Source organism: Electrophorus electricus, chromosome 6 (assembly GCF_013358815.1).
Source record: "Electrophorus electricus isolate fEleEle1 chromosome 6, fEleEle1.pri, whole genome shotgun sequence".
In the NCBI taxonomy this organism is placed as follows: domain Eukaryota; kingdom Metazoa; phylum Chordata; class Actinopteri; order Gymnotiformes; family Gymnotidae; genus Electrophorus; species Electrophorus electricus.
In genome coordinates, this window is record NC_049540.1 from 19,990,985 (window position 1) to 20,018,392 (window position 27,408).

Genomic DNA, 27,408 nt, shown 5'->3' on the forward strand with positions numbered 1-27,408 from the left:
TACGGTCTAATGGTAACCTGAGCCTACAGCACTGGTTAGCTTAGACATGATCATGTTTTGCAGGTACATAGCCGGGCCACACATCTCCACTATACACTTTGGTAATCCTGGATTTTTTCTGTATTCTGACCGATCTGTCTCAGATTCAGTAGGTGGTGTTGTTTTTGGACACTGGTATCTCAGATGTTGTCCCTGGGATCTGCTTGAGCCACTCTCCCAGATTGTGGGTCACAGCCTCTAGTGCTCCACATCTTTTCAAGCTCTTCTTTTTGCCCTTGGTATTTCTAAAGCTTTTCATGTTCCTTGTTACTTATATTACTATCACTTGGGATTGCTACATCTATCACTATGGCCCTCTTCTGATGTTTGTCCATTGCCATTTTGTCTGTGTCTGGAAGTCATACAGGATCTTAGCTTGCTCTTCCCTACCACTTTTGGGAGTGTATCCCACTTTGACCTTGGAACCCCCAACCCGTATATGACACAGATGTTTCCGAATCCTATGCCAGCCAATTGGTTATGGTGTTCCATGTACACTCTGTCTGCAAGCATCTTGCATCCCACTGTTATGTTCTGGATCATCTCAGGGGCATCTATGCACAACCCACATCTGGGGTCCTACCTGGTGTGGTAGATCTCAAAATCTATTGATCTTGTTTTCAGAGCTTCTTCCTGTGTTGCCATGATTAGTGCCTCCATGCTGTCTTTCACTCCAGCCTTTTCCAGCTTTTGGTAGGATTTTTCCATATCCTTCTCTTCCACTTTTTGCTGGTGGTACATACCATGCAGCCGTTTATCCTCCCACTCCTCCTCTTTCCCATCCTCCTCAGGTTTCTGCTGTACTCACTGAGGTACTCACTAAGCACTTCATTATGTGGGGCCATATTTGTGGCACTCTGGGATGTTGGATGTTTCATCCTGGATAGTGGCCCTGGTGCTCACTAGTCCTTGGCCCCTCTCCACTTAGTGTACAGTCACATCCCAAAGTGCTGGTATTGGGAACAAACCCTCTGTACATTGTGAGGAGTTTCCTTGTCTTGGTGTCAGTGGCTTCTATCTCCTTCTTTGGCCAACTTATTATGCCAGTGGGGTATTTGATGACAGGTAGAGTGTAGGTGTTGGTGTTAGCTGGAAACGTGTTCTTCCCATCCAGCTGACCTCTCAGGACTTGACCCACTCTTTGTAGGTATTTGGCTGTAGCTGCTTTCCTTGTGGCATTCTCATGACTCCCATTTGCCTGTGAGATTCCAAGGTACTTGTAGCAGCCTCAACATCCACTATGTTACCTTCTGGTAGTACCATCCCCTCAGTTCTAGCTACATTTCCCTGTCCTTGTAACCATCTGACCACAATTATCTAGTCTGAATGACATTCTGATGTTGTTGCTGTATATCTTGATGAGATGGATTTGTGAGTCAATGTCTTGTTCACTTCTAGCATACAGCTTGATATCATCAGGGGATATATATATATATATATGTTTTGGAACACAATTCCATCTTTCTTAGCACTTACATGATAGGCTTTTTACACTATCAGGCACAACAGTACACAGCGGTCTATGATCACTGACAACTGGCAAAGGGCTGCACAGTGGCTAAAAAATGTGACATGGTAACAGATGCGCCATAGATCAGTACTTGCACAATTATAGGTTGCTCTAGGTACGTAAGCATTTTGTGTCTATGTGTGAGTGTGTGTGTGCGCGTGTGTGTGTGCATATATATATATATATATATATATATATATATATATATATATATATATATATATATATATATATATATATATTCGAATTAGCAAACTACCCCACTCTAATCCATTACTGAAACTAGCAAGATCTACAATCTACAAAATACTACATTAAACATTCACAGATCAAAGGTGAGTGCAGTAATAAGGGTCTTAAATGGGACTCTTAAATTGAAATAAATTTATCTCAAGATAAACTTGCCAGTTACGGAACGCTTCACATAAACGATTGCTATAGCTAACTAGCTAAATATAAAGTAAGACTATGCCTGGATTTGATTATGGTGATTCTGAGGTAATTTTTTGACATTCGAACTGGATTATATCTTAAATATATGCAGAAATCCAGAATTAAGTGTACGGTCTTCGTTGTTGTACTTTGTGGTAAATGGTCCATCTACCCTAGGTAACCTAGCGTTAGTTAGCTAGTGTAGGATCGAACCCGTTAACAGCACCATCACGTACACTGTATTTTAAACAGGTAATCTCAGCAGGATGGAAGTCAAACATAAAGGCAAACGGGATATTACACCAGATAGCTAACCTAGTGAACCACTGTAACCTTAATATAGCAACGACGACGTTTGACTAGATAGCTAACGTTAATGTAATCGCAGATTCGTCGTTATTCATCTGGCAAGTCTTTTCAGGAAAATGTGATATTATTTATTTATGTATGTTAACCTACGGGTATCTTAACTAAGTGTAGAATATTTACGCCAAGGTTTATATGAAGCTAGCTAGTTAATGTCGAACTTGAGAGCCTGCCACTTGAAGCGATGTACCATATCGCAACTAAAGGTTGCGACGGATGCCGTCTACACATTGCGTATAGGAGTACCGTAATGATGTACTAGAATCACTCCTTAAATACGCCTGCGCTCTGCGCAAATTCACTAAGATGCTCTCGCTGTTATAACAATTGCGTTTATCTTTCAAGTTTAGACGTCGCAGGCATATGGTATATCTACCATGATCGATATGTGCCCTGTACTATAACTGTACTATTCAGCTAACCGAAGAAGGTCCCAGAATTTAAGTGTTGTGTTGGAAAGGACGTCTTTGTTGCGGGGTATGACAAAACGATAACCATACTGACATGAGCGATAGGGATATAGAACTAAAGATACATTTTACCCCAGGTCACGTTGAGCTTGTGCAGGTAAGGCCCTACGAGGATTTGTAGCATCTTCTGTGTGTTCATTATTTACCTGTTAATGCATCTTGGGTTTGTTTAACTTAACATTTTAATTGTGCCTCATGGTAATTTGATGGATTTAGATGACGAACTTCCTGCGTTTTAAAGATTTCTTGAAATGTAGCATTTTAGAGACTCTTTGTCCATACTGACCCATGCAATTGTGAATGTGCCTACTTGAGGGCAGAAGCTCCTTTATGATGATAACTGTGGATTTCATGTAAGTTTCAAGGACACTGCTTTTATCTTCTTCAGACCACAGTTTGTTCTCTCTGTGGTAATCAGATAGTGCCTTTAAACAAACCCTCATGCTAATAAACTGTTAAAGCTTAAAGTCAGGTAATACACAGATACTTTGTTCCACCATCTACGTGCAACAGGAATGACCAGTCGAAACATTGTGCATTAACTACATACATTTGTGTCACAACAGCAGTTTGCCACATCTTACACAATCACTGACTTGCATGCTTCTAAGATAAAAGCGAAAAGTTGATCCTCCTTGTACAATCAGAAACATTTCACAATCTATATGTTATATATTACTTATTTTTCCAATTCCTGTGTGTGGGTGTGTCCATCATATAATGTTTACTTTTCATAAATGTCATCTGATTGTGAGAAAATTCTTTCAAAATTGGTATCTTCTTCTGTCTGGCCTTCCCCAGGATGATGTGTATACCCCATACAAACGTGTGCTTGTGACGGGAGCCACAGGGCTTCTTGGTCGTGCCATCTATAAGGAGTTTCAGAAGAACGAGTGGGACACGCTGGGTTGTGGCTACTCGCGTGCTCGCCCACGCTTCCTCCGCTGCAACCTTCTAGATGAGGATGCTGTGCGGGTGCTCATCCAGGACTTTCAGGTGCCTGTCCCCTATACAGCGCGCCGCCTCTGAACCCTTCGCCGTTCACCAGCTGTCAGCAGTCACCAGCCTGCTGCTAATGTCATGCTGCTGTCTCCCTGCCTGTTGTGTGTTGTGGCCTCAGCCCCATGTGATTGTGCACTGTGCTGCTGAGAGGAGGCCCGACGTGGTGGAGCACCACACGGAGGCGGCCTTGAACCTGAATGTCCATGCATGCGCCACGCTGGCAAAAGAAGCAGGTTGGTCCAGCCATGTGCTAAGGAGCCTTGAAGAAATGGGGTGCAGGGATTGAAACAGGAACCCAGTCCAAACATTTCACCTGCAGTTTTTGGACAAACAGCTCAACTTCCTGAATAGGTTGTTCTTGGTGCTGTTTGCTTTCTTAATTCTTGTGATGCTGTATTTTTCTGATTTGATTGTGGTTTGTCCTCTTTCACTGGTTGCATGCACAGCTGGAATTTTCCTGCTGTACATTAGCACCGATTATGTGTTTGATGGGCGTAATCCCCCATATGGAGAAAACGACGCACCCAACCCGTTAAACATGTACGGGAAGTCCAAGCTTGAGGGAGAAAGGGAGATCCTCAGACACTGCCCTGGTATACTTCCTTCCTTCCCCATGTACTTACTTCTCACCATAAATTTGTTCTTTCTCTACTGTATCAAGTAAAATTTACCACCATTCTTCGAAGGCTGAGGAAGTCCTGTGACCTGCAGCTGCGCCTTTCCTCCAGAACATTCCCTCCTTTCTCTGGTGTTGCAGGTGCTGCTGTGCTGCGTGTGCCCATTCTGTACGGGGAGGTGGAGAAGGTGGAGGAGAGCGCCGTGACGGTGCTGTGGGACCGTGTTCAGCAGGGGGCTGAGAGCTGCACCATAGACCACTGCCAGCAGCGTTTCCCCACCTACACCAGCGACGTGGCGCGCGTCTGCAGGAACATGGCTGAGAAGGCCCTGCAGGTGAACTCTCAACCATCCAGCATTCCTGCTTCTGCCCAAGCACCATCACCTTTAGGGCTGGGCTACGTTTAGTGTTTCTCAAGCCTTCATGAATATGGATGCTAATTTTCCCAATTTAAGACAGTTTCCAATCCTGGCATTTTTGGTGCCTCATCACAAAATCCAGGACCAGTTTCTATCTAAATTTAAGAAGCATTCAGTTTACTAGAAAGCTATGTTCACATTCATTATCTAATGCAACATATTGGCTACTGCAGAGCAAAGGTGAATGCAGCATTAACAGCTATAAGAAATATAGGCTAAAAACATTCTCAATAACAGGCTAGTGCATTTAAGGTTTCATTTAACGTCTGTAGACTTTACCATTTGCAAATATGCATTCCTTAGGTCTGCTGATTGCTTAACATTTAGTAGGAAAAACAAGAAGACCAAGAAACCTCTTAATTAGGGCTGGTCCTGCTAGGGACACCACTGATCATGACCAGAGAAGGATGGACACCAGAAGATTGAGAGCTGTTGGCCTACATGTAGTTTTCCTTAATCCCACTAATCTTACCTGCGATGGCTGCAAGTGAAACCTCATAAACACAATGGTAACAGAAGGGCCATCTGTGCCGCTCTTCACTTGTTCCGTGCCTGCGTTTGTACCATTCTAGGATCCATCCTTGCGTGGGGTTTTCCATTATTCTGGCAAAGAGCAGATGACTAAGTATGAGATGGCCTGTGCAATTGCAGACGCATTCAACCTGCCCAGCAGTCACCTGATACCGGTGAGGCTAAGTCCTCAGTCAGACAGCACACTGCACACTGACGTTGATTCCACATGCATCTGCAGGATCTGCCAGTTTCCCTGCGAGAGGGAGATATTTAGGAGATGCATCAATATGTGTTAACAAACTACATGCATAGTGTTAAAATCTGCTATCTGTGTCTGCAAGCCTCCTATTTTAATCTACTTTCCTAAAATCGAATGTCTTTTTCTACAGTCCATTCATACCCTGTATGTGGTATGATAGCACGGTGATTATTATTAAAACTGATCCAATGTTGTGGTTGATTTGGTTTATCTTATTTAAGCTTGGACATCTGTGAGGTTCTGAATTTTTTGTGCCTCTGATGCGTTACTAGTGATTTTGGGCATGGTTATACAAAGCCTGAGAAATTATTTTGGAAACAAACTCTATTTTGGAAACTTTGAAGTAGCTTGCATCATCCCAGCACTTGAAAAAGTTAATCATACTTACCCCCCCCCCCCCCCCCCCGCCCCAGGAGGTCCCTCACTTGCCTGATTTCCAAGAAAATATTTAGTATTTTTATTTACTTCTTTATTAGTTTTTGAGAGAGTGTGTGTGTGTGTGTGTGTGTGTGTGTGTGTGTGTGTGTGTGTGTGTGTAGATGACGGAGCAGCCTGCTGGTTCTGGGGCCCAGAGGCCACACAATGCACAGCTGGAATGCTCTCGTCTGGAGCTGCTGGGCCTGAGTGTGGAACCCGTGCCTTTCAAAGCGGCAATTAGAGACAGTCTCTGGCCCTTCCTCCATGACAAGCGCTGGAGACAGACTGTCTTTCACTGAGGGAACACATTCCTGATTCTGACACACAATACAGCCAATCTTTAATATCACCACAGCTTTTTGTGTTAATTTACTGCATTATTGCCACCTTTTTTGTTTTGCACTGTATGTAATGGATTCTTTGCGTATTTTGAGGAAGATAATGTTTTGTTTGAATGATAAAGGATCTTTAACAGTATTATGTCTTTGAGACCGTGAGATGCTGGTTGTTTGTGGAATTGTTCAAGAGTACTCAGAATGTCAATATCTTATATAAACAATGCCTTGCTTATAGGAAACATTGTAAAGTGTTCTACATTGTTTTGCTGATTAGCCTTGACATCTCTGGAATCTGACAATCAAAAATATTTTCAGATTATGGTTTCCTAGCAAAATATTGCAGATTAAATGAAGAGAACTTCCGTGTGCCGCTTGTGACTGAACAAATGGAGAGGAATACACCAGAAATGCATGGTATACTCTCAAAACTAAATGTATTATATTTTACATCTATTGTTTGTGGGTACAGTGAGTGCATTTCATCACTGCATATAAATTGCTCCACAGTCACAGTACTGAGCAAGAATTCTTTTTTTTCCTTTTTTTTTTAGATCTTTGGACCACATTTTTGTAAATATATGTCCTGCTAAATTAAATATTGGGCATGATCCAAATACAAAAGGTATGAGAATTTGTTTCTTTTCTTGCATTCCATTATTTGCTCATGGTAATGGATAATGTCAGTTTGTGAACATGTAGGGTCAATTTAAGTAATGTGGTACATCAGGTTACATTGGAAGCCATAGCAAAAATTGCCCCTCGTTTGAATCCACCAAAGCCAAGGTTTAATCTAAGGTCAAATTGGCAGGAACTCTTATTATGCCTTCCTGAAGCCATAAATGAACTTGCCAGCAGCCTGATTATTTAGTTGTTTTTTTTAAACCAGTGAATACATGGCAGGCCTTAGTAATGAATTTATTTATTTATTTACTTCCTTTTATGATCAATTTTAGCCAGATAGCGTTTTTACACGTTAGTTTCGTCGAAGTGACGTGTGGGCGAAGGGGTTGGGCTGTTCCACGCAGTTTCTGTCAGTTGAGGCGAGTCAGCTGATAACAGTGTTAACTTCCCACTAGGGCCGAGCGGAACGCTCACATTGGGACATCATTACGTCGATCTTGCCTGTATCGGCAAGCATTTCTTTTCCTTCGTTCGTGTGCTCGGTAAGCCTGTCAGACGCTGTACTACACCAGGCCTATTAAAACCCCAGAATCATCATTATAGGAAAAAACGGAACAGACGGGAACACGCTCACGGAGCTTGACCGACGCAATTTAAAACCGCTGCCTACCCTTAACCCGAAGGTAAAACGACCGCTTTAAAGATTTTTCTATACCCAGGGCTTCGTTAATGATCCTTATTCATTATACAGTGTTTGAAAACGCACTTTATTCACTTTTTGGCAGTGTTTATTTGCGCCAGTCATCCTTGTTCATGCCTTCTGCCCCTTTCACTTGCTCACCGTAGCCTGATATTAGAATCCCCATGGTCTTACCTTCGCCTTGTTTCTTGGATTCAAGGAAACGGAAAAGTAGCAAACCCGCTAACGTTTTACCCAAGACATGAAGGCAACGGTTTAGTCTGTTCATTTTTATTTGCCTAAATATATTTTTAGTGTAGTAGTGAAGGCCAGTCCACATAATTTTGCGTCACCCATTTATTTATTGGAGTGGCGCGATTCCCTGTCCGCCTGACGTGTGGTGAACAATCACCTGTTTGTTGTTGTAAACGAAATCATGCTTTCGCCTGCATTTCTTTCTTAAAACCCTGCTGTGTTCGCGGACAAATGCAAATTCATCTGGTTCGATAATGATAAGGCCAAAAACAATGGTTCCACTCAAGCTCTGAAAATTACGGGCCTGAAAGCTCCATTGGCATTTCCCAACGTGAAGTCTGGAACTTGAACGTCTTGATGTAGTACTTGGCACCTTCAGAGGCCCCCCCGTTCATTTTTTAACCGAGCAGATCAGTGATCTTTGTAAGCAGCGCCAAGTATTATTTCTATTATGAATGCTCACAATTCAGTTTTTAATTTAAGGGGCAAATGTATGTACATGCAGAAAACTTACTCAAGGAAATAGTGTTAATTTTGCTATGACTTTTTTTCTCACCACTGTTTGTGTGTATCTTGCGCTATCCGTTATGGCATTTTAAGTTAATAATTCACCAGCATCACCACAGAATCCTACTCACCATGGTTTTATCTGGAATAAATATGGCATTTAACGACCCTGCTAACCCCATGTCCTGACAGTGTATGCTACTGCTTGTTGCTGACATCATGTCCATGACTGATACGTATTCTTTCAAAAATATTTACTCACTGATTGAGTTTATCATGTGGAAAGACCATGCTCGTCATTAGACACTGGGAACTGTAGGAGTTGAGAGAGCAAAAACGTTACTTTCTCAGTATTGTAACCATCAATATTGTTGTCATTTAGGCCATTCGAAAACATGCATTTTGTGTACTGATCTACCTTAATCACCTGTATCTGCTATGAAACTCGTTTGAAATTCAAACTGTAGAGCATTAGAGATGTATTTGGGTCAGATGAGGTTTATTTTCTACAGATTTTATGTGGCTTCCTCTGGTGTTACTCCAGAGTGCAGGACATGTAAGTGGCATGTGAACAGGTTTTTGTAACCAGTTTGGTAAGCCAAGATTATTTATATTTAGCAGTATTTCTATTTAGAAGTACAACACCATGGGCAAAAGTATAGGCAGGGGTAGATGTAGCCAAGGTCCACTTTCTTGATTTTCTAGATTTTCTTGCCTCCAGGTGAGCTCCTCCTGCGTGTAGATGAGTTACGAGCATCCTCCTCCATACACGGGCCCCGGTCCGGCTGTCTGCCCTCCACCCACTGCTCCTGGCTACCCACCGCAGGGCTACCCACCACAGGGCTACCCACCTCAGGGCTACCCCGTCCAGGGTTATCCACCTCCCTCAGATCAGCCACCGTACCCCGGCTTCCCCTCTGGCCCCACCGGCCCCCCTGGGCCATACCCTGTTCAGCCTGGTTATCAGGGATATCAGGTGCCTCCCCAGCCACCGTATGGCGGGCAGGCATATGGAGAACCTCCCAAAAATACAGGTAAGCTGCCGCTGCTTTCCATCACAGTACATGCGCTGTGTTTTGTATTTATGTTTTCTGAACCACGTTTTATATTGCCATATAACCTGAGTATTACAGTAAATCTCTCAGATCAGAAATAAAAGCTGGTTTTGCTGCTACTTCCCTATAGGAATGGGCACCATGTATATATTTTGGTAGTTTTAAGTGCCACAAGCAGGATCCTGCAGTCGGGCATTAGTCAAGTCATCGCACAGATCACACAAATTCTTTGGTGGTGTGTAGCACATATGACCTTTAGATTAGTTTGCTGACCATAATGGGAGGACCTAAGGATAAATAGTGTGATATGTCATACTGAAGTTATTGTCAGCTGTGTCCTTTTTTGAAGCTTAAATTGCTGTTATCAGTGTGTGTTTGGTTTTCTCTTTGTGTAATTTATCTCATTCCCTTTACCAGTATTGCACCACAGTGGAATAGGCACACAAGCTGTAAATGATGCATTAGCTTACATCCCGGAGGCCCGTGCTGGCTCCACCTCTGGCGCTTGGCTGATTAACTGACACCAAGATGTGTATAAGAAACTTCGACCTGCTGAATATTTTACCACATGATGAGTTTGACTAAATATCATTTGTCAAGGCAGCTGTCTTGCATTATTTTTTTTTAAACAAACATGCCATCTTTCTGGTGCATTTTCTTTCCACAGTGTACGTGGTGGAGCAAGGGCGGCGGGACGATTCTGCTGAACAGGCGTGTCTGACTGCCTGCTGGACAGCTCTGTGCTGCTGCTGCCTGTGGGATATGATGACCTGATCTGACCCTCTCTGACCTCACTGTTCACCGAGCCCTCATCCAGAGAAGTCCTCCATGTTAACTTATTGCTACTGCAAAATCAAGCTATGATCTAATGAATGGGAACGAATGATTTTTTTTTTTTTCAGGTACTTCCCATTTTCCGGTTTGGAATGCTTCCTTTTTACTCCTTCGGTGACTTCAAAGCTATGCACTGAGAAATATTTATAGATGACATGCAATCATATTTCTAGATGAATATTAAACTGAACATTTTTTACTTTCTGTATAGATTTCAAAGCAAAGGACATGAGTTGGTTACTAGTAAGTTCTAATACTGTTAGCATTGTCCAAAGCTTTAGAAAAGGTAGATGGTCAGAGAAGTTGATGAATGTGTTTTAATTCAAAGAATGAAGTGGTGGTGGGGAAAAATTGCTGTTCAAGCTAAAATGTTCTCTTCATTAAAGTATATTGAATAAAGGCCCATCCATTTGAGTTTGTAATTGAACTGAAAAACCTTAGAGTCCAAAATTGATATCTTCTCTAATGTTTCAAAGTTTGGCGTATGCATCTTGCACTCCCATAGTAAACTCTTGTACGGAGGTGACTAATCTCATCAAACTTTAATTAAATTCATGATGTCAAAACAATCTTCTTCTCATTTTGTTTTCAGCACTCTGGGCTTATTTGACTCCCATGCGTGCCCCTGCTTCAAGATGAGCTCTTTTACAGGATTATTCAATTTCCTCCTTCACAGTTGCACCACTGCAAAGTTGACCTTGCATCTCCAGGCATTTAAAGAAGTGTTTGAAAATGAATGCAACGTTGTGTGCTCTTGCATAAGACTCTTTAAGAAAAACACATCGTAAGTACTGCTCTGCCTTGAGAGTGGTTAGGGACACAACACTCCAGTGTCCTCTGCCCCCTTCATGCGTGTGACGCTCACTTCAAAGAAAATGGCTCCCGTGGGTGTGAACTTATCTTCTCCCTCCTTCTATTTAAAGCTGAGCTGTAGAAACACCAGCCCAGCAGAGCCACCACTGTGGTCTCCCCGGGGACACCCCAACCAGCTATTGCCAGAAGAGCTATAGCAATGTTGGAGGAAGAAGAGACGTCATCCCTGCTGGAGCAAGTCCAGCATGAACACATGGGCTCCATCCTAGCAGCTGTTGCTTTACCTTTAGTTAGCGGCTAGTGTGTCCTGTCTCTTCACTGCCCAATCTGGAATTGGGGTTGTTTCGATTGCTGTATGTAGCTGGATTTTCATTCCCATTTCTAGACATGTTGCTGTGGGTCTCTCAACATGCAAATATGATTTGCATGAAGGCAGAGGCCTATATTAGGCTGAGATACACCCCCATATACTGCTGAAAGGAAAGGCTTTGAACACCAAAATAGTGGGAGCCTGTGGTCACTACCTTTTGCCTCTCTTCCCTTTTACTGTATTTACTTATTCTGGCCAGGGTTGTAAAACAGATGGAGTCTTCAGACACATTTGGGAACCTAGTGTTTGTAACCCATCATGATGTCATATCAACAGAAGGGACTGACACATAACCTTAACTGCTGCAGTAAAGCCTGTGTTCCAATACTGTTGTTTAGGAAATCTGGTCACTGTAAGAAAGCTTTTTCAAACACCTTCAACCACAGAAGTGCTTTAACTTTTGCAAAAAATGAGTTGTGAAAAAGCCCCAGAAAGTCACCAAATGCTATAGGATGTGGCAATTACTTGGAAAAATGTGGTAGCAATAATTATACTTGATTTGTGAGATTTTTCTTATCTAAAATACCTTTTTTTCCCTGTCTTTTTTACTGTCAGGAGCAATATTTTCCTGCCTACTGGTTTCATTAAACCATGTCTGACTCTTAAATCTGATTTATGTTGCAGTCAACTGAGAAGGGCTGATTTTTTTACACATGATTAGAGGTGCTGAGAACTGCAGTCTTTTATAGCCACTGCAGTTTGGTGTTTTTTTTTTCCATCGCCATGGTATTAACGTATCTAATTACTTATGTTTTAAGACACATTTGGTACCACATCTATTTACTGGATCTCTACGAGTAAAGCTGTTATTGGTCTCTGATATACACTAAAAGGAATAAAACATTAGAGATTAATTCCTAATACTGGTGTTGCACTCTGACCTGTTTTGACCTCAGAACAGCCTTAATTTATTAGGTCAGTTTCAACAAGGTTCCAAAAACATTTCAAAGGGAGGCAAGTTAATGCTGACCTCTTTACTTTGAACAGTTCTGAGGAGTTGGCAGATAATGGAGCTGGGCTCTGCATGGCTCATTCAATCTCACTCCACAAATGTTCAGCTGCAATCAGTTCTGGTGACTGGACAGGCCATAGCAATAAGTTGGATTCATTGCCATGTTAATGGAGTCCTTCTTGGACAATCATGGCTTCGGGGCAGGGGTATTAGCTTGCTGAGGACATCCATTCACAGATGGATACACTCGTGTCATGAAGGGATGTACCTGATTGGTAATAATGATCCTTTAAAAAAAAAAATAAAATCAAAGGGACACAGTTTGAACCATGAGAACACATCCCATACCATCACACCACTACCAGCCACAGCAGCCTGGAAACACTGCTGAAATGGACAAGCATTTCCAACTCTTAGTTAAAAAAAAAAAAAGATTTATATATACACACACACACACACACACACACACACACACACACACAATATACAGACATATGGGAAAAGTAATGCATTCATTCAAACAGAAAGAAATACCAAGCCTGAATTCTGTCACCCCTTTACAGCACAAAGAGTCAAATGCAACAGCTACTTAGATTTCGTTCAGAGGTTTGAACTGTATTTCTAAGCTCTGTAAAAAACCCATTTCATTTAAGAAAAGCAATGTCACCATGATTGAATTTCAGTGTTTGCAAGAACGCAGAGTAAAACACATCTGAGAGTTTTTAGTTGTGCTGTGATAAATGCACATACTGCATTCGAAAATCAATATGAAACACACAGTACATGTTTGCTTTTATGTATTGCTTTTGCATTTGGTATTTCTAATCTTCCATAGGTGTAAGTGTGCATGAGTGCCCACACATGCACTATGAAAAATGTGTATGAAGAAAAAAAAAACCCCCCCAAAAAACACAATCAAAGTGTAAAAATGGAACTGTTTATTTTCAGAAAACTCCCAAAGAATGTCGGCCCTAGAGTGTCCGGTTGGGATTTTGCACTAGCTTTTCGCGTACCTTAACATCCACACTGTGCTGCTTCACAGTGAACGAGGAGAGATTCTGTCACAGCCACAACAACAGAACTTCATTAGAAAAAAAAAACAGTCTATGGACGTTTGAGTTCTGAACACTCAGGTCACATGAGCCTGTCACCACGGGGTTCTTCCTGTGCCACGGACTTCTGCCAAAGGTAATGATCAGTCACGTCCTTAAATAAATGTACATGTTGGATTTTAATCCAGTCCTAATTAATGACAAAGTTTTAAATACAGTATAAGCACAATGTGTTTCACAGTTTCAATTGACTTAATTTAAAGTATAAACAATTTCAAAAGACAACATATATTACTTTTCTGTAATTCCTTTGCTTGGCTGCAACTTAAATTTAATAAAAAAATCTGAATGGATTTTCCATACATATTATACAAAGGGTAAATAAAAGTGATCGACCTTCGGGGAGATTCATGTTCTGTTTCTAGGGCGGCTATGATGTCCATCTCCTCCTGATTGTCATATAGTGCAAACGGAAAAGGACAGAGATCGCAAGAGCTACAACTGACGGGCACCTCAAAGGCGTGTGTTGATGAAGAGCTCTTCGAACTAGCTCCACACGGCACAAGTCAAATCTACATACAGTACATTAAGTATCTAAGTTGTGTGTGGGACAAGAGGTTGAAATGAGAAACATCTAAAGTTGTCTTTGAACATGTTCAAATCCTGTGAGGTTTGTTGTCCAGGGAGACATATATTTGACAAGCGATCGCTGTTTAAGAATCATCAACGGACTGGGAGGCCTGAGATGGTGACTAATGGTTTGGGCGTGTTTCTTTAGCTGGTAGTTTTCAAAAGGGGTCTTCATATGGAGGTCCAAAAATCCAGGCAGTGAACCATCACTTGGCCCTCACGCAGATGCTGTAATTTACACTCGCAATGGCCTAAAATATCAGCCATTTCCTGTAAAGCCTTTACAAGAAGACTTACAAAAAGAAAAAGACATAGAGTTTGTGTTGTTACAATGATTTCCCAGTCCAGAATGCACTCCTGCCAGCTGTAATTCCTCCATGTGGATGAAGTCTTTGTGAGTGGTGTCGGCAGCGCTCTCTGGCCTGGGTCTCTCCGTGGGAGAAGGGGTGTGGCGGGGGCATGCTGGCTCTGTTACCTCTTTCCCATGTCGTTCTGTTTGAGGAACTGGATGTTAGTGCTACTGTCTGCCAGTTCAGGATACTGCTCCACCGGCAGCACGTAGTAACCCTCGTAGCCTGGGACCTTCCCCATGGCCAGCAGCTGCTGTTTCTCGCTCTCGGTCCACACGCGGCCACCGTCCCTGCCCTCCTGCACCCGCTGCTGCTCCCTGGCCCAGGCTCCTGCCAGCGCCCTCTGGTGGGCCTGCTCCAGCACGCGGCCACGCTCCTTCTCCAGCACCTCCACCGTGAGCCCATAGCGGACGCTGAAGACCAGCGTGTGCGTGTGGAACTCCACGGTCACGCCCCTGCGCGACCGGCCGCTGACCGTCACGTTGACACCGCTCTCCAGCGTTTTGCGGCCACTGCTGAGGCCCAGGGCGAGCAGGTCGCCGTCGGCCAGGCCTAGCTTCACAAAAAAGTGCCAGTCGCGCCCGTCGATAGTGTAGTGCGTACCCTGCAGGTAGAGGGTGTTGCTGAGGACCTGTGCAATCTTGCGACTGTCCTCGCCTGCCATGCTGGACACCGACGTCATCACGTGACCCTCCCTGATGGCGAGCATCATGCCCTTACCCACGATGGGGGTGCTGGTGCCAAACCAATAGCCCGGTTTGTCTCGCTTAAGCCGCCGCTGCTTGTTGAGCAGTCGTCCCTCCAGGGCCATGAAGGCCTGGTTGTGCCGCTCCACTGAATGCTGCACTCCAGTGAACAGCTGCAGAAAGGGTTAAAATGTCAATGAACATTAATAACGTAATGCTCTCCAAGCCCAGTTTCAGCTCTAAAAGCAATTCATTTCTAAGTGCTCCACTAGAGTGACCTAATGAGTTTAATATTTAAACAGGTTTTACAGAGCAAACATTACCTGGGCATTGTCACAGTCCTGACTGGTGAGTAGTTCATATGGAGGGTCAACAAAGTACAAAGGGTGTCTGGGAAACCCAGGTATGATGTTGCTGAGCTGGAAACCGAACATGACCAGCCAACTCTTCACATCTAGACACAAAAAGACACAGCTGTCAGATATCAGATATTCTTTAGATATACAGAGATTTGAAAGTGCTGTTCACAAAAAAAATCTAAATAAATAATAAATACATTTTTTTATAAAATGAAATACCTCAGGCTGCCTAGCAAATGTCTAGCAAATGTCATAATGAGCAAAACTCAAATACTTTGTATACATAAACCTGGAAGTCCAAAGGTGCTCACCTGTCACATAGTTTTTCACATCAATCATATCACTGAGAGGATTGTTGTTCTTGAACATGTACAGGTTGAAAGGCGCTGGCTCCTTGCCTATCTTGGGCCATAGTGTGTGGTCGGGCGCCGTCCAGCGTCCGGCCAGCACGTCGTAGTCCCTCTGACCGAAGTGCACCAGCTTGGTTAGCGGGTCGTAGAGGCCACCGTGGAAGCCCAGGGCGAGCTGGAGGTCAGGGTTGGAGTCGTAGTAGATCTCGCCATAGGCCGTGTATTGTAGCTGTTTCACCATCTGCCCGTTGCTGCTGAAGATGGCCAGCGGCGTCCCTGTGTTGTCCGAGGCGATGTAGTACTCCTCGCCGCCGCTCACCTCCATGGCGAAGAGGTGGCCCTGCAGGTCGTAGTAGAGCGAGGTGATTTCGCCGCGCGAATGGTTGAAGATGTGGGTGACGCGCGCCGGGTAGTTGAGGTCGGCGTAGAAGTACTGCTGGTGGTCACCGGAGGCGGTGCGGCGCGCCACACGGCGGCCCAGGCCGTCGTAGCGGTAGCGCACGCTCCAGCCCTCGGCCGTGCGGCTGTACGCCCTCTCCAGGAGCCCGTTGGAGTTGTACTGGAAGACGTCGGAGCCGCGCTGACACAGCACGCCGTCTTCGTCCAGTCGGTACTGCACGTCGCCCAGGCGTGTGATGCGATCGCGCAGGTCGTAGCGCAGGGGGAGCAGGCGGGCACTGTTGCCCGGGTTCAGCAGGTGCAGGTTGCCGTTCAGGTCATAGCTGTAGCGCCACGTGGACCAATCGTTGACCTTGACGCCGCTGAGCTGCCCGTCACCGTCGTACTCGTAGCGGTACTGCGTGGTGTTGGCATAGGGGCCGATCTTCAGCTCGCGCTTGATCACACGGCCCATGCCATCGTACTGCACCGTCATCCAGTACATGAGCGAGCGGAAGATCTCGTACTGCACCTCCTTGATGCGCCCGTGCGCGTCGAAGTGCTTGCTCAGCGTCATCACCGCCGTGGTGATAATCTGGTTGATGTCGTAGTAGATGATGCCAAACTTCCCAAAGTGCTCCACCTTGCCCGAGATTTCGTCGTAGCGGTAGAGGTCCACGGGCAGTGGCGTCTCTCCGATCACCGGCTTAATGCTGGCGACCCGGAAGCTGTTGTCGTGATAGGTGTAATCGAAGCGGGCGTTGACCATGCCCTCCTCCGAGAAGCGATACATCTGCTTGTCCACCAGGGGGCCGAGCTTGCGGTAACGGATGGTGCAGGAAAAGCCACCGCTCTGCAGGTTGACCATTTTGAGCACACCGGCCGTCTCGTCATAGCCGAAGCTGACGGAGGTGGAGTCGTACAGCACCTCGGAGAGCTTGGCCAGCTTACCATACTTGTAGAGCACACGGCGTCCCGTGCCCAGGTAGAACGTAGCCCGAGGCCGGCTGTCCTCACTGAAGTCGTGGATGACAGTGGCATTGCTCTCGGGAGGGTTGTAGGTGTTGCGGATGTAGCCCACGGACACGTGGGTGGACATGGTGTGGCGCGCCATGCTGGGCATGGTGACGGCGGTGATGCGTCCCGAGGTGTCAAAGTCAAACACGTACTGCTTTTGACTCTGCTGCAGCAGCAACACCACAGACTGAAAGACAGAAGACAAAAGACACGTTTAGTATTAGAAAAGAACTTAGTTCCTATGCGTCGATTTACTTTCTGCTGATCTAAACTCACTGCCCCTGGTACACGACCTTCCTGCCCTTAGTCAAGTCAGCGGATTCCGAGAGCAAAAATCACCTTCTCCGGGTAGCTGAACGTCCACACCTTCCCATCCACGAAGGTGCGGGAGAGGATGCGGCCGAAGGTGTCCATCTCGCTCTTCTCGCTCATGCTGCCCCTCTGCAGGCCCAGCAGGCGTCCAGAGGGCGAGTAGGACACGTTGACCAGGGCCAGGCTGCTGCTGGGCAGCCAGGTGGCCGGCCGGCCCTGTGCGTCGTAGATGATGCGCAGCGTGAACTTGCGGTGGTCGTCGTACACCTTCTCTGTCCTCGTGTTCCGGTCATAATCGATGGAGAGCAGGTTCCTGCCATGGGCCTGTGGGGGTTTTGAAGGTTATGTTTCTATTAAGTACTAGTGCAACCTCATTGTAATACAAGCCTCGGTCATCTTCTGAACAGTTCTCGGGCTTCCTAAGGCCCCACACTTACACGCAGCTTCCTCCCGAACACGGTAACCTTGCCCTTGGTCAGTTCCTTCCTCATCCTCCACTCGATGGAGTTAAGGCCGCTGTCTGTGGGCAGGGAGATGTTGCGCCTTCCGATGGTGGGGCTGACTGAGCCCGCTAGGACATGAGGCTCCGTGTGGAAGCTGATCCCCATGCCATTGGCGTAGGAGACGCGCAGAGTGCCGTTGTGGTACATCTGATAGCTGTTCCGCACTTGGTCTGAGAGAGGTAGGGGGTGGTGGGAAAAGGGGGTAGAGTTATGCCAGGAACAAAGTAAGCCAGCCTGGTTTTATTTGACTTACGGCTTTAGGTCCAAAAAGATTGCAGGCTGTACATTAGAGGAAAATGTAGCCAGGGTGTGTGTGTGTGTCTGATAAAAAGGGCCTTATATGATTGCAATGAGGAGCTTTGGCTTGAGCTAAAAGCAGCACAATTGCCTACAGTTCCATTTACATGATGTAATCACATCAGATGCTGCTCTCCACACACACCCACACCCACACGTGCACCTGCGAAATGCATCTATGCATCCGGAAGTCGTGAAGAAGTTCTAAGTACCTTTCCCATTTCACGACATTGCTAACAAGCACTGGGCATCCAAAGGGCAGCATGGAAAAGCTTTCAAACTCATTTTTCTCGAGTACCTAACAAAAGGTGGCATGGCTGGAGTGTTACGGTAAAAGACCTAATTGGCGGTTTGAGGTTTCCGGCATCATGTGCTCCTAGGGCCCCTAAAGGGAGCCAGCATTAGGTCATAAACTGGTGTTTTCACAGCTCAGTTGGATTGCAGATATGCACAGCTGTGTATGTGAGCGTGTGGGCATGCACGTATGCACATGTGTGTGCCAAAGACACACACAAACTAACACATTGTGGGCCCATCAGGACAGGTAACTCTCTGCTTACGTACTCTGGTTATCTGGTAAAGGCAGGTGCATGTGATGTGCTACAAGAACAGGGGACAGCAGCTAGAGACATTTGTGTGTGTGTGCGTGCGTGCTTGTTTGTGTTGGTTTATATCAGGGAAAAAAATGTCCTGAGAATGCAGAAAAATAGAAAATTGGGGTCTAGCAAACGTTTCAGCACATAACATTTCTTTTTGGATTACTCTTTTTGAGGTTAATGCACAGAAAATTCTTAGTACATAAAGATAGTTACTCACATATGCACATACAGAAATGTATACACATACAGAAATATAACACATATATGACAGATGAATGACAAGGTAGAATTTTTGACAAAGTAAAAAAAACAACAACAACAATAAATGTGTTGTTTGACCACAACAGAAGAGAAGATGGCTGTCAACTTGATGGATAATTTCCAGAGCTAGTACAATTATGATGTGTGTGTGTTTGCGTGTGTCCACGCACATGTGTGTGCATCATTGTACCTTGAACTACAGTATAGGATGCCTCCACTGAGGACAGATTGGTGATGACAGTGACGTCATCATCCCTGTTGGAGCTCTCCATGTCGATGTTGATGGAGTGCTCCATCTCGCGCCGCAGGCTGGTTACCATGCCGGTGGGGTACGAAACATTAGACAGACGACCCTCACTGTCATACCTGAAAACACAGGACAAAACTCAAGCCAAGTCTGAAACAGGGAATTTCTGTAGTAATTAGAGAGCTGTATCCCAGTACATTTCAGTCTCAAATAATTATTGCCTCTTCAGTAACTGCTAATCACCTTTTTCACAGATATTAACAACTTTTGCTCTTTCTGTGTTCTTTTAAACCTCTATTTGTTGAGACATCTAAAATAGAAGTACTGTACTATAAACACTAGATGGCTCTCAAACTGCTCTAGAGGACTGTGCAGCACTGATTAAAGGGACAAGCCAGACCAGGAGAACCTGCCTCTGGTCCTGCTGCCACTGCTACTGCTGCAAGAGTGCAATATGGAAATAAGTAATACTGTAAAACCTCGCCAAGACTACAGTGTGACTGGAATACTAATCGGTGTCCTTACTGTCACCCTCATACTCACTCATAGAAGTTGGTCCAGCCAGTCTCATCGGTTTTGGAGGCCAGAAGCTCGGTGCTGGCGGCATAGCTGAGCAGCGCCACCTCCTGGTTGAGGGCGGAAACGGAGCGCAGGCTGCCGGCTGCATCCACGCCCAGGGTGACCACCTGGTTCTCGGGCAGCAGCACGAGCCGCACTGCGCCGCCCGCCTCCCTGCGGACCTTCAGCGTGTTGTTGGCATTGTCAGTGACGGACGCCAGCTCGCCGTCCATGCCATAGCTAAAGTTGTAGAGAGGCAGGCCCGTGACGAGGCTGACCGTCTGCCGGTGCAGGCCGTCCTCGCCAAACACGTACAGCTCCTGGTCCAGGGCCGAGCCCACCTCGTAGAGGCCGGTGGCAGTGGCGTTGGGCCGGTTGCTGCGGATTGCGCGCACACGGATGTTGTTGAGGTCGGCTACGTAGAGCGTGCCGTCAGGAGCCACGGCCAGTGAGGCGGGTGAGTTGAGGCTGGCGTCGGCGGCATAGCCGTCATCGCCAGCGAAACAGTTGCAGTTCACGTCGTTCTTACAGTCGCAGTCGGAGGTGGCGCCGGCCAGCAGCGAGATCTCGCCGCTGGCGCTCACCTGCCGCACGCGGTTGATGCGCTTCTCATCCGTCTCAGCAATGTAGAGCACGCCGGCGTGCGAGATGGCGATGGCCGTGGCGCTCTCCAGCGCGGAGTGGATGGCCAGCCGGCTGAGCGAGTAGTCGATGCCCGGAACCTGGCAGTGCATGGGCCGCCCGGCGATGATGCTGACCTGGTGGTTCTCGGTGATGCGCAGGATGACGTTGTTCTCCAGCACATAGAGGGAGTTGTCCATGGGGTTGACGGCCAGGTCTGTGGGCCACTCCAGACGCACCTACACAGCGGTGCAGCACAGAGTCCATCAACACCACGGGTCAGTTCTAGTGCTAATGTTATGGCGACTGGATAATTCTTTTCTTTGCAAGCGGACGGACAGAGAGCAAAGAGAATATGAATCAGTGAGTGTCAATCTAAGACCCAGATTTCCAAACATCTGGGCCATGGATAATTCATTTTTTCGGCTTCATGTCTTATGCACAAGAAACAGAATTAGAAAGAGAAAGAGAGAGAGGAGGGAGGGGTAGTAAGATATATAAGAAAAAAGAAAGACTGAAAAGAATAGAACAAAGAGAGTCAGAGAAAGAGAAAGAAAGACAGACAGACAGAGAATGCTAAGGACAAAGTCAGGGAGATAGTCAGAGAGAAGAGCTAATTTGACCTGGCTGACGTCCATGCCGGAGTCACAGCTGAGGGGCCGGACTGCAGTCAGGTCGTTGGTCTTGATCAGTGTGGAGATGATGCCATTCTGATCCACCTTACGGATCATGGTGGCATCCACAAAGTACATGAGCCCATTCTTATCCACCGCAATGCCTGCAGAGGACAGAGTTCCGTCAGCAAAACCCATGGGAGCGGCTCAAAGACCTCGCCCCACAACAACACACGTGCAGGAAAACCAGTTTACATCCCAGTTTACAGCAGAAAGACTGTTGAGCAGTGCAGGCAGTCTTCAGCAAACAAGTGGCCGTGTGGGCGGCTATGTTAGCCCGTGGATCTGCTCCCTCGCCCTAAACCAACCATCCTGCCTAAACATGACGTTGTGATCTCTCACCAAACAGCAGGAAGCCTGGCATGAGACACCTTTGATTCCGCTCACGAGAGCTAACTCCACACCCCTGCATTCCTTGCCATCACAACACACACCGCTCCACTAGAAGGCGAAGCAAAGTCCAGAGAATCACAGCTGACTTTTCCGATGCAATGTACTTCTGTTATTGCACCATTTGTTTTTGTTTTTTTGGGGAAGAAAGCATAATTAGTCCCGTGTGTGTCGGAGCCCTGGTGTGGAGAGCTGTCATGCTGATCATGTCAGCACGGGTTCTGCTCCAGGACGAAGGAGACTGCCTGGGCCTCAGAGGAATGCTCGGCAAACCCAACCATCTCTTTTTAGCCTCGCTGCCACTTAGAGGCATCAGAAAATTTATCAGGCTTTAAAAGTGACAGCTAGAGTCCGGTTACTTCCAGCTGGGTCCCGTAATGCCCGGCACTCCATTAGTGTGATGGTTAAACGTCAAACATCCAAAAGTATTTCTGCTCGGCCTAGTGTTGCATCCGCAGCCAATTAAGCAACTTGTTATATCAAAACTTCCCTTTTCCTGTGACTTTCTAGGCGTAGGATGGAGTTCGAGGAGACCCTCACCTCTGGGGCTCATCAGGGTGGCCTCCACAGCCTTGCCGCCGTCGCCGCAGCGGGCCTCGTCGAAGGGCACGCACTGTTCGCCCGTGCCAGCCACCACCTGAGCATTGTCCAGCAGGGGGCGTGCCCCGCTCAGCGAGCGCACTCGGTAGATCTGCCGGGAGTTGGTGTCGGACAGAAACAGGGCGCCCGAGACCGGATCTGCTGCCAGGTAGTACTTATGACTTGGGCTGTTGCTATGGAAATAAGTGAAAGGGGAGAAATTTGTCTTAATAATATTCTCGGGGGCCAAACGCACCGTCACCTTGGTGAGCGTGATGAAACGCGAAGAGCTCATCTCAGCAGAGTAATGAGACTTCTAAAATAAGAGACCACTTCAATATCCAAGTGAAAATGGAGAAAAAGTGAGTAAAATGCACAAGGAAGAATGGGGAATGAGAGTTCCTTCCACTATAAATATGATGCCAGCCCCAGAATAAATGACTCGGTGTTAAACATCGCTAACCATGACACTAAACATCGCTTCCAGTAATAGAAAGAGGTCATGCTTTTGCTCACCTGTGTCTCAAATCTTTATTCCTTTCATTGCAGAGAAAGAGCAGAGAGAAGAGAAAGAGGTACATATTTAAAAACACACCCAAAACGCATCACTTTTGCTCCTAGGCCTTGTGGTGGAGCAGCCGTCTCACCGAAGCTCAAGGATGGCGGTGGTGTTGAGGGAGGGGTACACCCTCCTGATGAAGTTGAGGTCCCCCACATAGAGACTGCCCTCGCCATCGCAGGCCAGGGCCACGGGTGCCAGCAGCTTGTTGCCCTCGGCCAGGCCGCTGCAGCTGGGGCAGGAGATGCTGCGTCTCCTCCCGTTACCCAGCACCGTGCTGATGACCGGGGGCTGCTGCTCTGAGATGAACACGTTCTCCCCGCTGCCCTTGTGCAGGATACCTGAGACACAGAGAGGGAGAGTGATGGAGAAAAAGAGAGAGAGAGGGAGAGCTGTATTTGTTGTCGCCGACAGCAACATTTTTTTGTACCATTCTTTTACACACTTTTTAACCTGCACTTGCCGGGTGTAAATAGTGGTGCTGAAGGCGCATTGTTTTGTCTTCATATTGTCATCAGGTGTTCATAATGAAGACAAAATATTGCGCAGAAACCTGCAGTAAGCTGTCAGTTAAAATGACCGTGGTGGGGAGATTGCAGCTTGTCCGACAGCTACGGAAGAACAGAGCTGCTCACGGTTTCACTGCGCTCACCAACGAGGGACACGTCACGCTGGCTGCACCTTCCTCTTGCCAGGCTCCACTCGGGAGCACTGTGCTACATTGAGTGAGGGCTTTACAGCAGCAGCGTGATGTATAGCAGGTGCAGTGCACGGGCGAGAAAGTTTCACTCTGTGATGATTACTATGTTTAGACGTTTTCAGCCATAATAATAATTCATGACAGTTAGCGGTTTGTAGTTTAGAGCCTTAGCCTGATTTGAACGTAAACAGAACATACATCACTGGAAACATTTCTTTTGGGTTATCTGAATAATAGCCAAGAAAAAGAGTCTTGGATGCTGTAATTTCAATGATATGGTGGATGAGTAAGTGTGAAGATATATGAGTGTGTGAATGTGTGTTTGTTGGCAGAGGTCTGTGTGTGTGTGTGTGTGTGTGTGTGTGTGTGTGTGTAAGGTGGCACACTTTATTTGTTAGGTGCTACGGCCCAACGCACGGTTCACATCTGTGTGTGCTTTGCATGCACCACTGCGTGCTACTAAAGCCATGATTACATATGGGTGGTGAGCAAGTGATACTCAATATCTTCAAGAGTAACGGACAGAGGATTTACTCTTATCGTGTGCAGAGGATTATGTAAGCGTGTGAAAACACGGGATACCTTTAATGTATGAAGTCAGTCAATATGGATGTTTGTGTGTGTGCGTAAGGAACATAAGGAGCATTAGCTGCCATCAATATATTAAGTAAGTGCACGTCTCACCATGGCGGACATTGAGGGTGTGGTGTTTGTCCAGTGACCATCCGCCCAGGTTGGAGGGGCTCAGCTCATAACCCTGCAGCACGGCTGTCCTCTTCTCCCAGAGAATCTGAGTGGGACATGTTTCATACTCATACCCCACAGACACTACACACACACACACACACACACACACACACACACACACACACACACACACACACACAGATAACTTAATTCATCACTGACCAGGATCTAGGTAACATATCGACTTCTGTAATGAGAAACGTAGAGCTCCAGAAAGCCTAATGAATGAAAGATGGAGAATCTCTATTAACTTGAAAGTTATTCACAGCATTTTACAGTATTTCACAGAACAGACATTCCAGAGCAGACTGGGAACATTTCCAAGCTGAAGGCTTCTTTAGACACACTCAAGTATTGAATAAATTTCTACAATAACATCATGCAGCAATATAGACTCTACTTATGAGACACTTATCTGTCATTAGAATATGAATATTTGCTTAGAGGTGCTCTGTGTCTAGGGCCAAGGGGTGCCCAGCACTCACCCACAGCCTCAGCCAGACCGTACACTCTCTGGCCATAGGCATCTGTCTTGTCCCAGATGTAGGTGTAGGCCAGGTTGGGTGAGGCGTGGAACCACTTCTGGAAGAGGTGGCCCTCCACGGCCACCATCAGGTGCACCTTGGCCAGGCTGAGAGGCACCAGTACCGGGGTCATGATCACCTTGAGCAGGGCGCGGTAGCCTGACGCCCTGGAGCTCAAGTAGCACAGGCTCAGAGTGGTGCTTGGGACCTCGATTTGTTCATGGAGAACCTGAGGGAGACGGGGAGGAATCAGGAATAAAACGTATCGACACTCCCCCCGCGCCCGAGTGTTCCTTTCTCCAACACAGATCCTTAATGTAAACCTTAATAGGGGATCACAGCTGACTGCATAACACAGTCACACTGTATGAAATAAATGAAACATGGCAGAGGAATGCAGAGTGCATCATCTCTGGATTATGAAAACCCTCCAGCTTTGAGCAGCTATTCAAAGCAAATCACTTGCACAAAGACAGAACGGGGAGAGGGAGAGCAGCTTCCAGGCAATTAGACATATTGTATAAATGTGAGCGCCTACAACACCTACGGAATCACAGTTATAAAGATAGAGTGCTCAAAAGAGAGAGCAATTGCTTTTCCATATTGGAGCCCCCCCAAAAAAGGCTGTGATGTATGTAAAAAAAAAAAAGCTCTGTAAATAATGATATCTAGTAATGGCCAGCTAACATAACAGTGTAGCCATGCCGACACTGCCTACCGGCTCTTATCCACGGTTAGCATTAACCGCATGCATACCTGGCTCTCGGGGATGATGTGCCTGTCGGCCGGGTTAGAGCTGAAGAAGGAGGAGAGGGGGGAGGGCACGATGGTGGGGTCGGGCCTGACGGAGCCGCTCAGGTCGCAGCCTGGGATGGTGTTTTCCTCCGTGCGGAGCACCAACGTGTCCATTGCGTAGAAGCGGTTCCATGGCAACCACACAGTGCGCTCCTGGCTCAGGAACGGAGCACGTTCGAAGCGAAGCGTCATGGCCGTACCGCCGTTGGCCACCAGGTCGAACCTGCACACACAGGGAAATACAGAGAGGCAGACATATTAAAATGACTGCACTGTTCCTTCTACAGACACTTCATACTCTCATCGAGCAATAATAGCCTCTACCAACACAAGTATCTAAGGTTTTGTGCCTTAACTAAATCAAATAATTTCTTAAGAATTCTGGACAAGGGTATGGTGTACTGGAAACCGTGGACACTCACGTTCCGTCCTGACGGGTCATGGTATAGCCATAATGTGGATACTTCACAAAGCTCACGTTGACCCCTACCAGGGGAGTTCCATCAGCTGTTAGGACCTGCCCACGAATTAGAGACGCAAGGCTACACACACACACACACACACATCAGTACAAATAGAAAGAGACATACCAATACAAATACAAAAAGCCCCGAAACAAACAAAAAACAACAAATGAATAGAAAAAGAACGAAGAGAAAGAAGTTGACTTTCTAAAGTGAACCTCCAAGTTAATATCAATTATATGTTACCTGCCATTAAATGGATTACTTCCCGGTATGACATGAGTACTGTCTCTTCCCACAAGCACCTTGATTCTGTCATAAAAGGAGCTAACTTTCTGGCCAGCCGATTGGCTCTGCTGGATGATTAATAGCGGGTCACGTGACCCACGGCACAGCGGATTGGTCAGACAAGGGCTCTGGGTGCAGCAGTCTGGGTCCATGCAGTCCACGAGGCCATCTAAAAGCAGGAAAAGCAGCTAGTGTTAATAAAATGTACAGAAATAATGGCGCGGAAGGTCTAATGACCCATTAAGCTCATCCTCTCAAGGTTAAACGTTTAAAGCCATTTTGCTGTCACAGTTGTCTGACACTCTGGCAGAGATCCTGTTCGTTCTGTGGCCTGTCCCATATTGATGTGAAGTGTAACAAGCAAATTACATGATGAAAAAAGCCTGCTGAACACACACTCTTTTCATCACTCAAATGAAAACGTGTAAGTGTATTTATTTGCTTCTATCGCCATAATGAGATCAGTTGACAGTAATGAAGAGATGGCTGAACTCTAATTATGTTCTAGTTCAGACTCTTTGTCTCTGTCTCTTTCGCTCTCTCTCTCTCTTTCCCAGCCTACTTCACTGCTCGTCCTTTCTTTAATTACATTTCTATCAAACTTGCATCAAAGTCATGGAGGACATCATTCCCAACCCTGAGGGATTTTCCTCTTTTCTCTGCCTCTCACTCTGCCTGTGCGTATAGAGCCTTTCTTTCCAGCTCCCCACACACCCCCTTGCCCTCCGAGCTGTTGTATTGCACAACAAACAAACATTACCAACAACTTCTGCTCGCTTTTGTGCTTTCTGACTCCCTTCCTCTGATCTGTACTGTTTCTGTGAAGCAAAGCCTTCGATGGCAAAGGATAAAAAAAGAGAATAAAAGGCAGGGACACTGCTACGTGGGCGCGCGCGTGTGTGGGGGTGTGTATATGTGCATGTGTGTGAGAGAGCGAGAGAGGGGAAATGTAGCAAAAAAACCCCAAACAGTATTATCTGTCGGCAGTGCGGCGGCTCCAG

At 46.2% G+C, this 27,408-nt stretch overlaps 3 protein-coding genes across 8 annotated transcripts in view; 2 read left to right on the forward strand and 1 right to left on the reverse strand.

Annotated features, from left to right (window-relative positions):
• Positions 1-1,955: 1,955 nt before the first annotated feature.
• On the forward strand, positions 1,956-7,006 carry mat2b (methionine adenosyltransferase II, beta). Of its 2 annotated transcripts, none has more exons than XM_035527698.1 (7): positions 1,956-2,047; positions 3,619-3,813; positions 3,938-4,052; positions 4,266-4,412; positions 4,577-4,770; positions 5,427-5,540; positions 6,166-7,006. In XM_035527698.1, exons 1-7 carry the CDS (start codon positions 2,018-2,020, stop codon positions 6,340-6,342), a joined length of 972 nt encoding a protein of 323 aa, XP_035383591.1. In that variant the 5' UTR covers positions 1,956-2,017; the 3' UTR covers positions 6,343-7,006. The 2 variants fall into 2 exon arrangements, with proteins under 2 accessions (XP_035383591.1, XP_035383590.1); XM_035527697.1 differs by lacking the exon at positions 1,956-2,047 and adding an exon at positions 2,107-2,914.
• Positions 7,007-7,311: 305 nt separating this feature from the next.
• On the forward strand, positions 7,312-10,901 carry zgc:165573 (cysteine-rich and transmembrane domain-containing protein 1). Of its 3 annotated transcripts, none has more exons than XM_027000169.2 (3): positions 7,312-7,685; positions 9,149-9,477; positions 10,166-10,901. In XM_027000169.2, exons 2-3 carry the CDS (start codon positions 9,186-9,188, stop codon positions 10,270-10,272), a joined length of 399 nt encoding a protein of 132 aa, XP_026855970.1. In that variant the 5' UTR covers positions 7,312-7,685; positions 9,149-9,185; the 3' UTR covers positions 10,273-10,901. The 3 variants fall into 3 exon arrangements, with proteins under 3 accessions (XP_026855970.1, XP_026855971.1, XP_026855969.1); XM_027000170.2 differs by having other exon boundaries at positions 7,312-7,544; positions 9,165-9,477; XM_027000168.2 differs by having other exon boundaries at positions 7,320-7,685; positions 9,165-9,477.
• A 2,481-nt stretch (positions 10,902-13,382) lies between these two features.
• si:ch211-12m10.1 (teneurin-2) overlaps positions 13,383-27,408 on the reverse strand; it is a 69,297-nt gene continuing 55,271 nt past the window's right edge. For all 3 annotated transcript variants that reach the window (XM_035527055.1, XM_027000091.2, XM_035527054.1), the window contains 16 exons: positions 26,366-26,576; positions 26,078-26,197; positions 25,617-25,878; positions 24,822-25,089; positions 24,274-24,417; positions 22,978-23,230; positions 22,847-22,867; positions 22,292-22,524; positions 21,311-21,465; positions 20,052-20,926; positions 19,452-19,627; positions 18,039-18,274; positions 17,629-17,925; positions 15,856-17,476; positions 15,509-15,639; positions 13,383-15,358 (listed from right to left, as the gene is read on the reverse strand). In XM_035527055.1, coding sequence (XP_035382948.1) covers positions 14,621-15,358; positions 15,509-15,639; positions 15,856-17,476; positions 17,629-17,925; positions 18,039-18,274; positions 19,452-19,627; positions 20,052-20,926; positions 21,311-21,465; positions 22,292-22,524; positions 22,847-22,867; positions 22,978-23,230; positions 24,274-24,417; positions 24,822-25,089; positions 25,617-25,878; positions 26,078-26,197; positions 26,366-26,576 — 5,741 coding nt within the window. In that variant the 3' untranslated portion in view covers positions 13,383-14,620. The remainder of the gene's footprint in view (positions 15,359-15,508; positions 15,640-15,855; positions 17,477-17,628; positions 17,926-18,038; positions 18,275-19,451; positions 19,628-20,051; positions 20,927-21,310; positions 21,466-22,291; positions 22,525-22,846; positions 22,868-22,977; positions 23,231-24,273; positions 24,418-24,821; positions 25,090-25,616; positions 25,879-26,077; positions 26,198-26,365; positions 26,577-27,408) is intronic.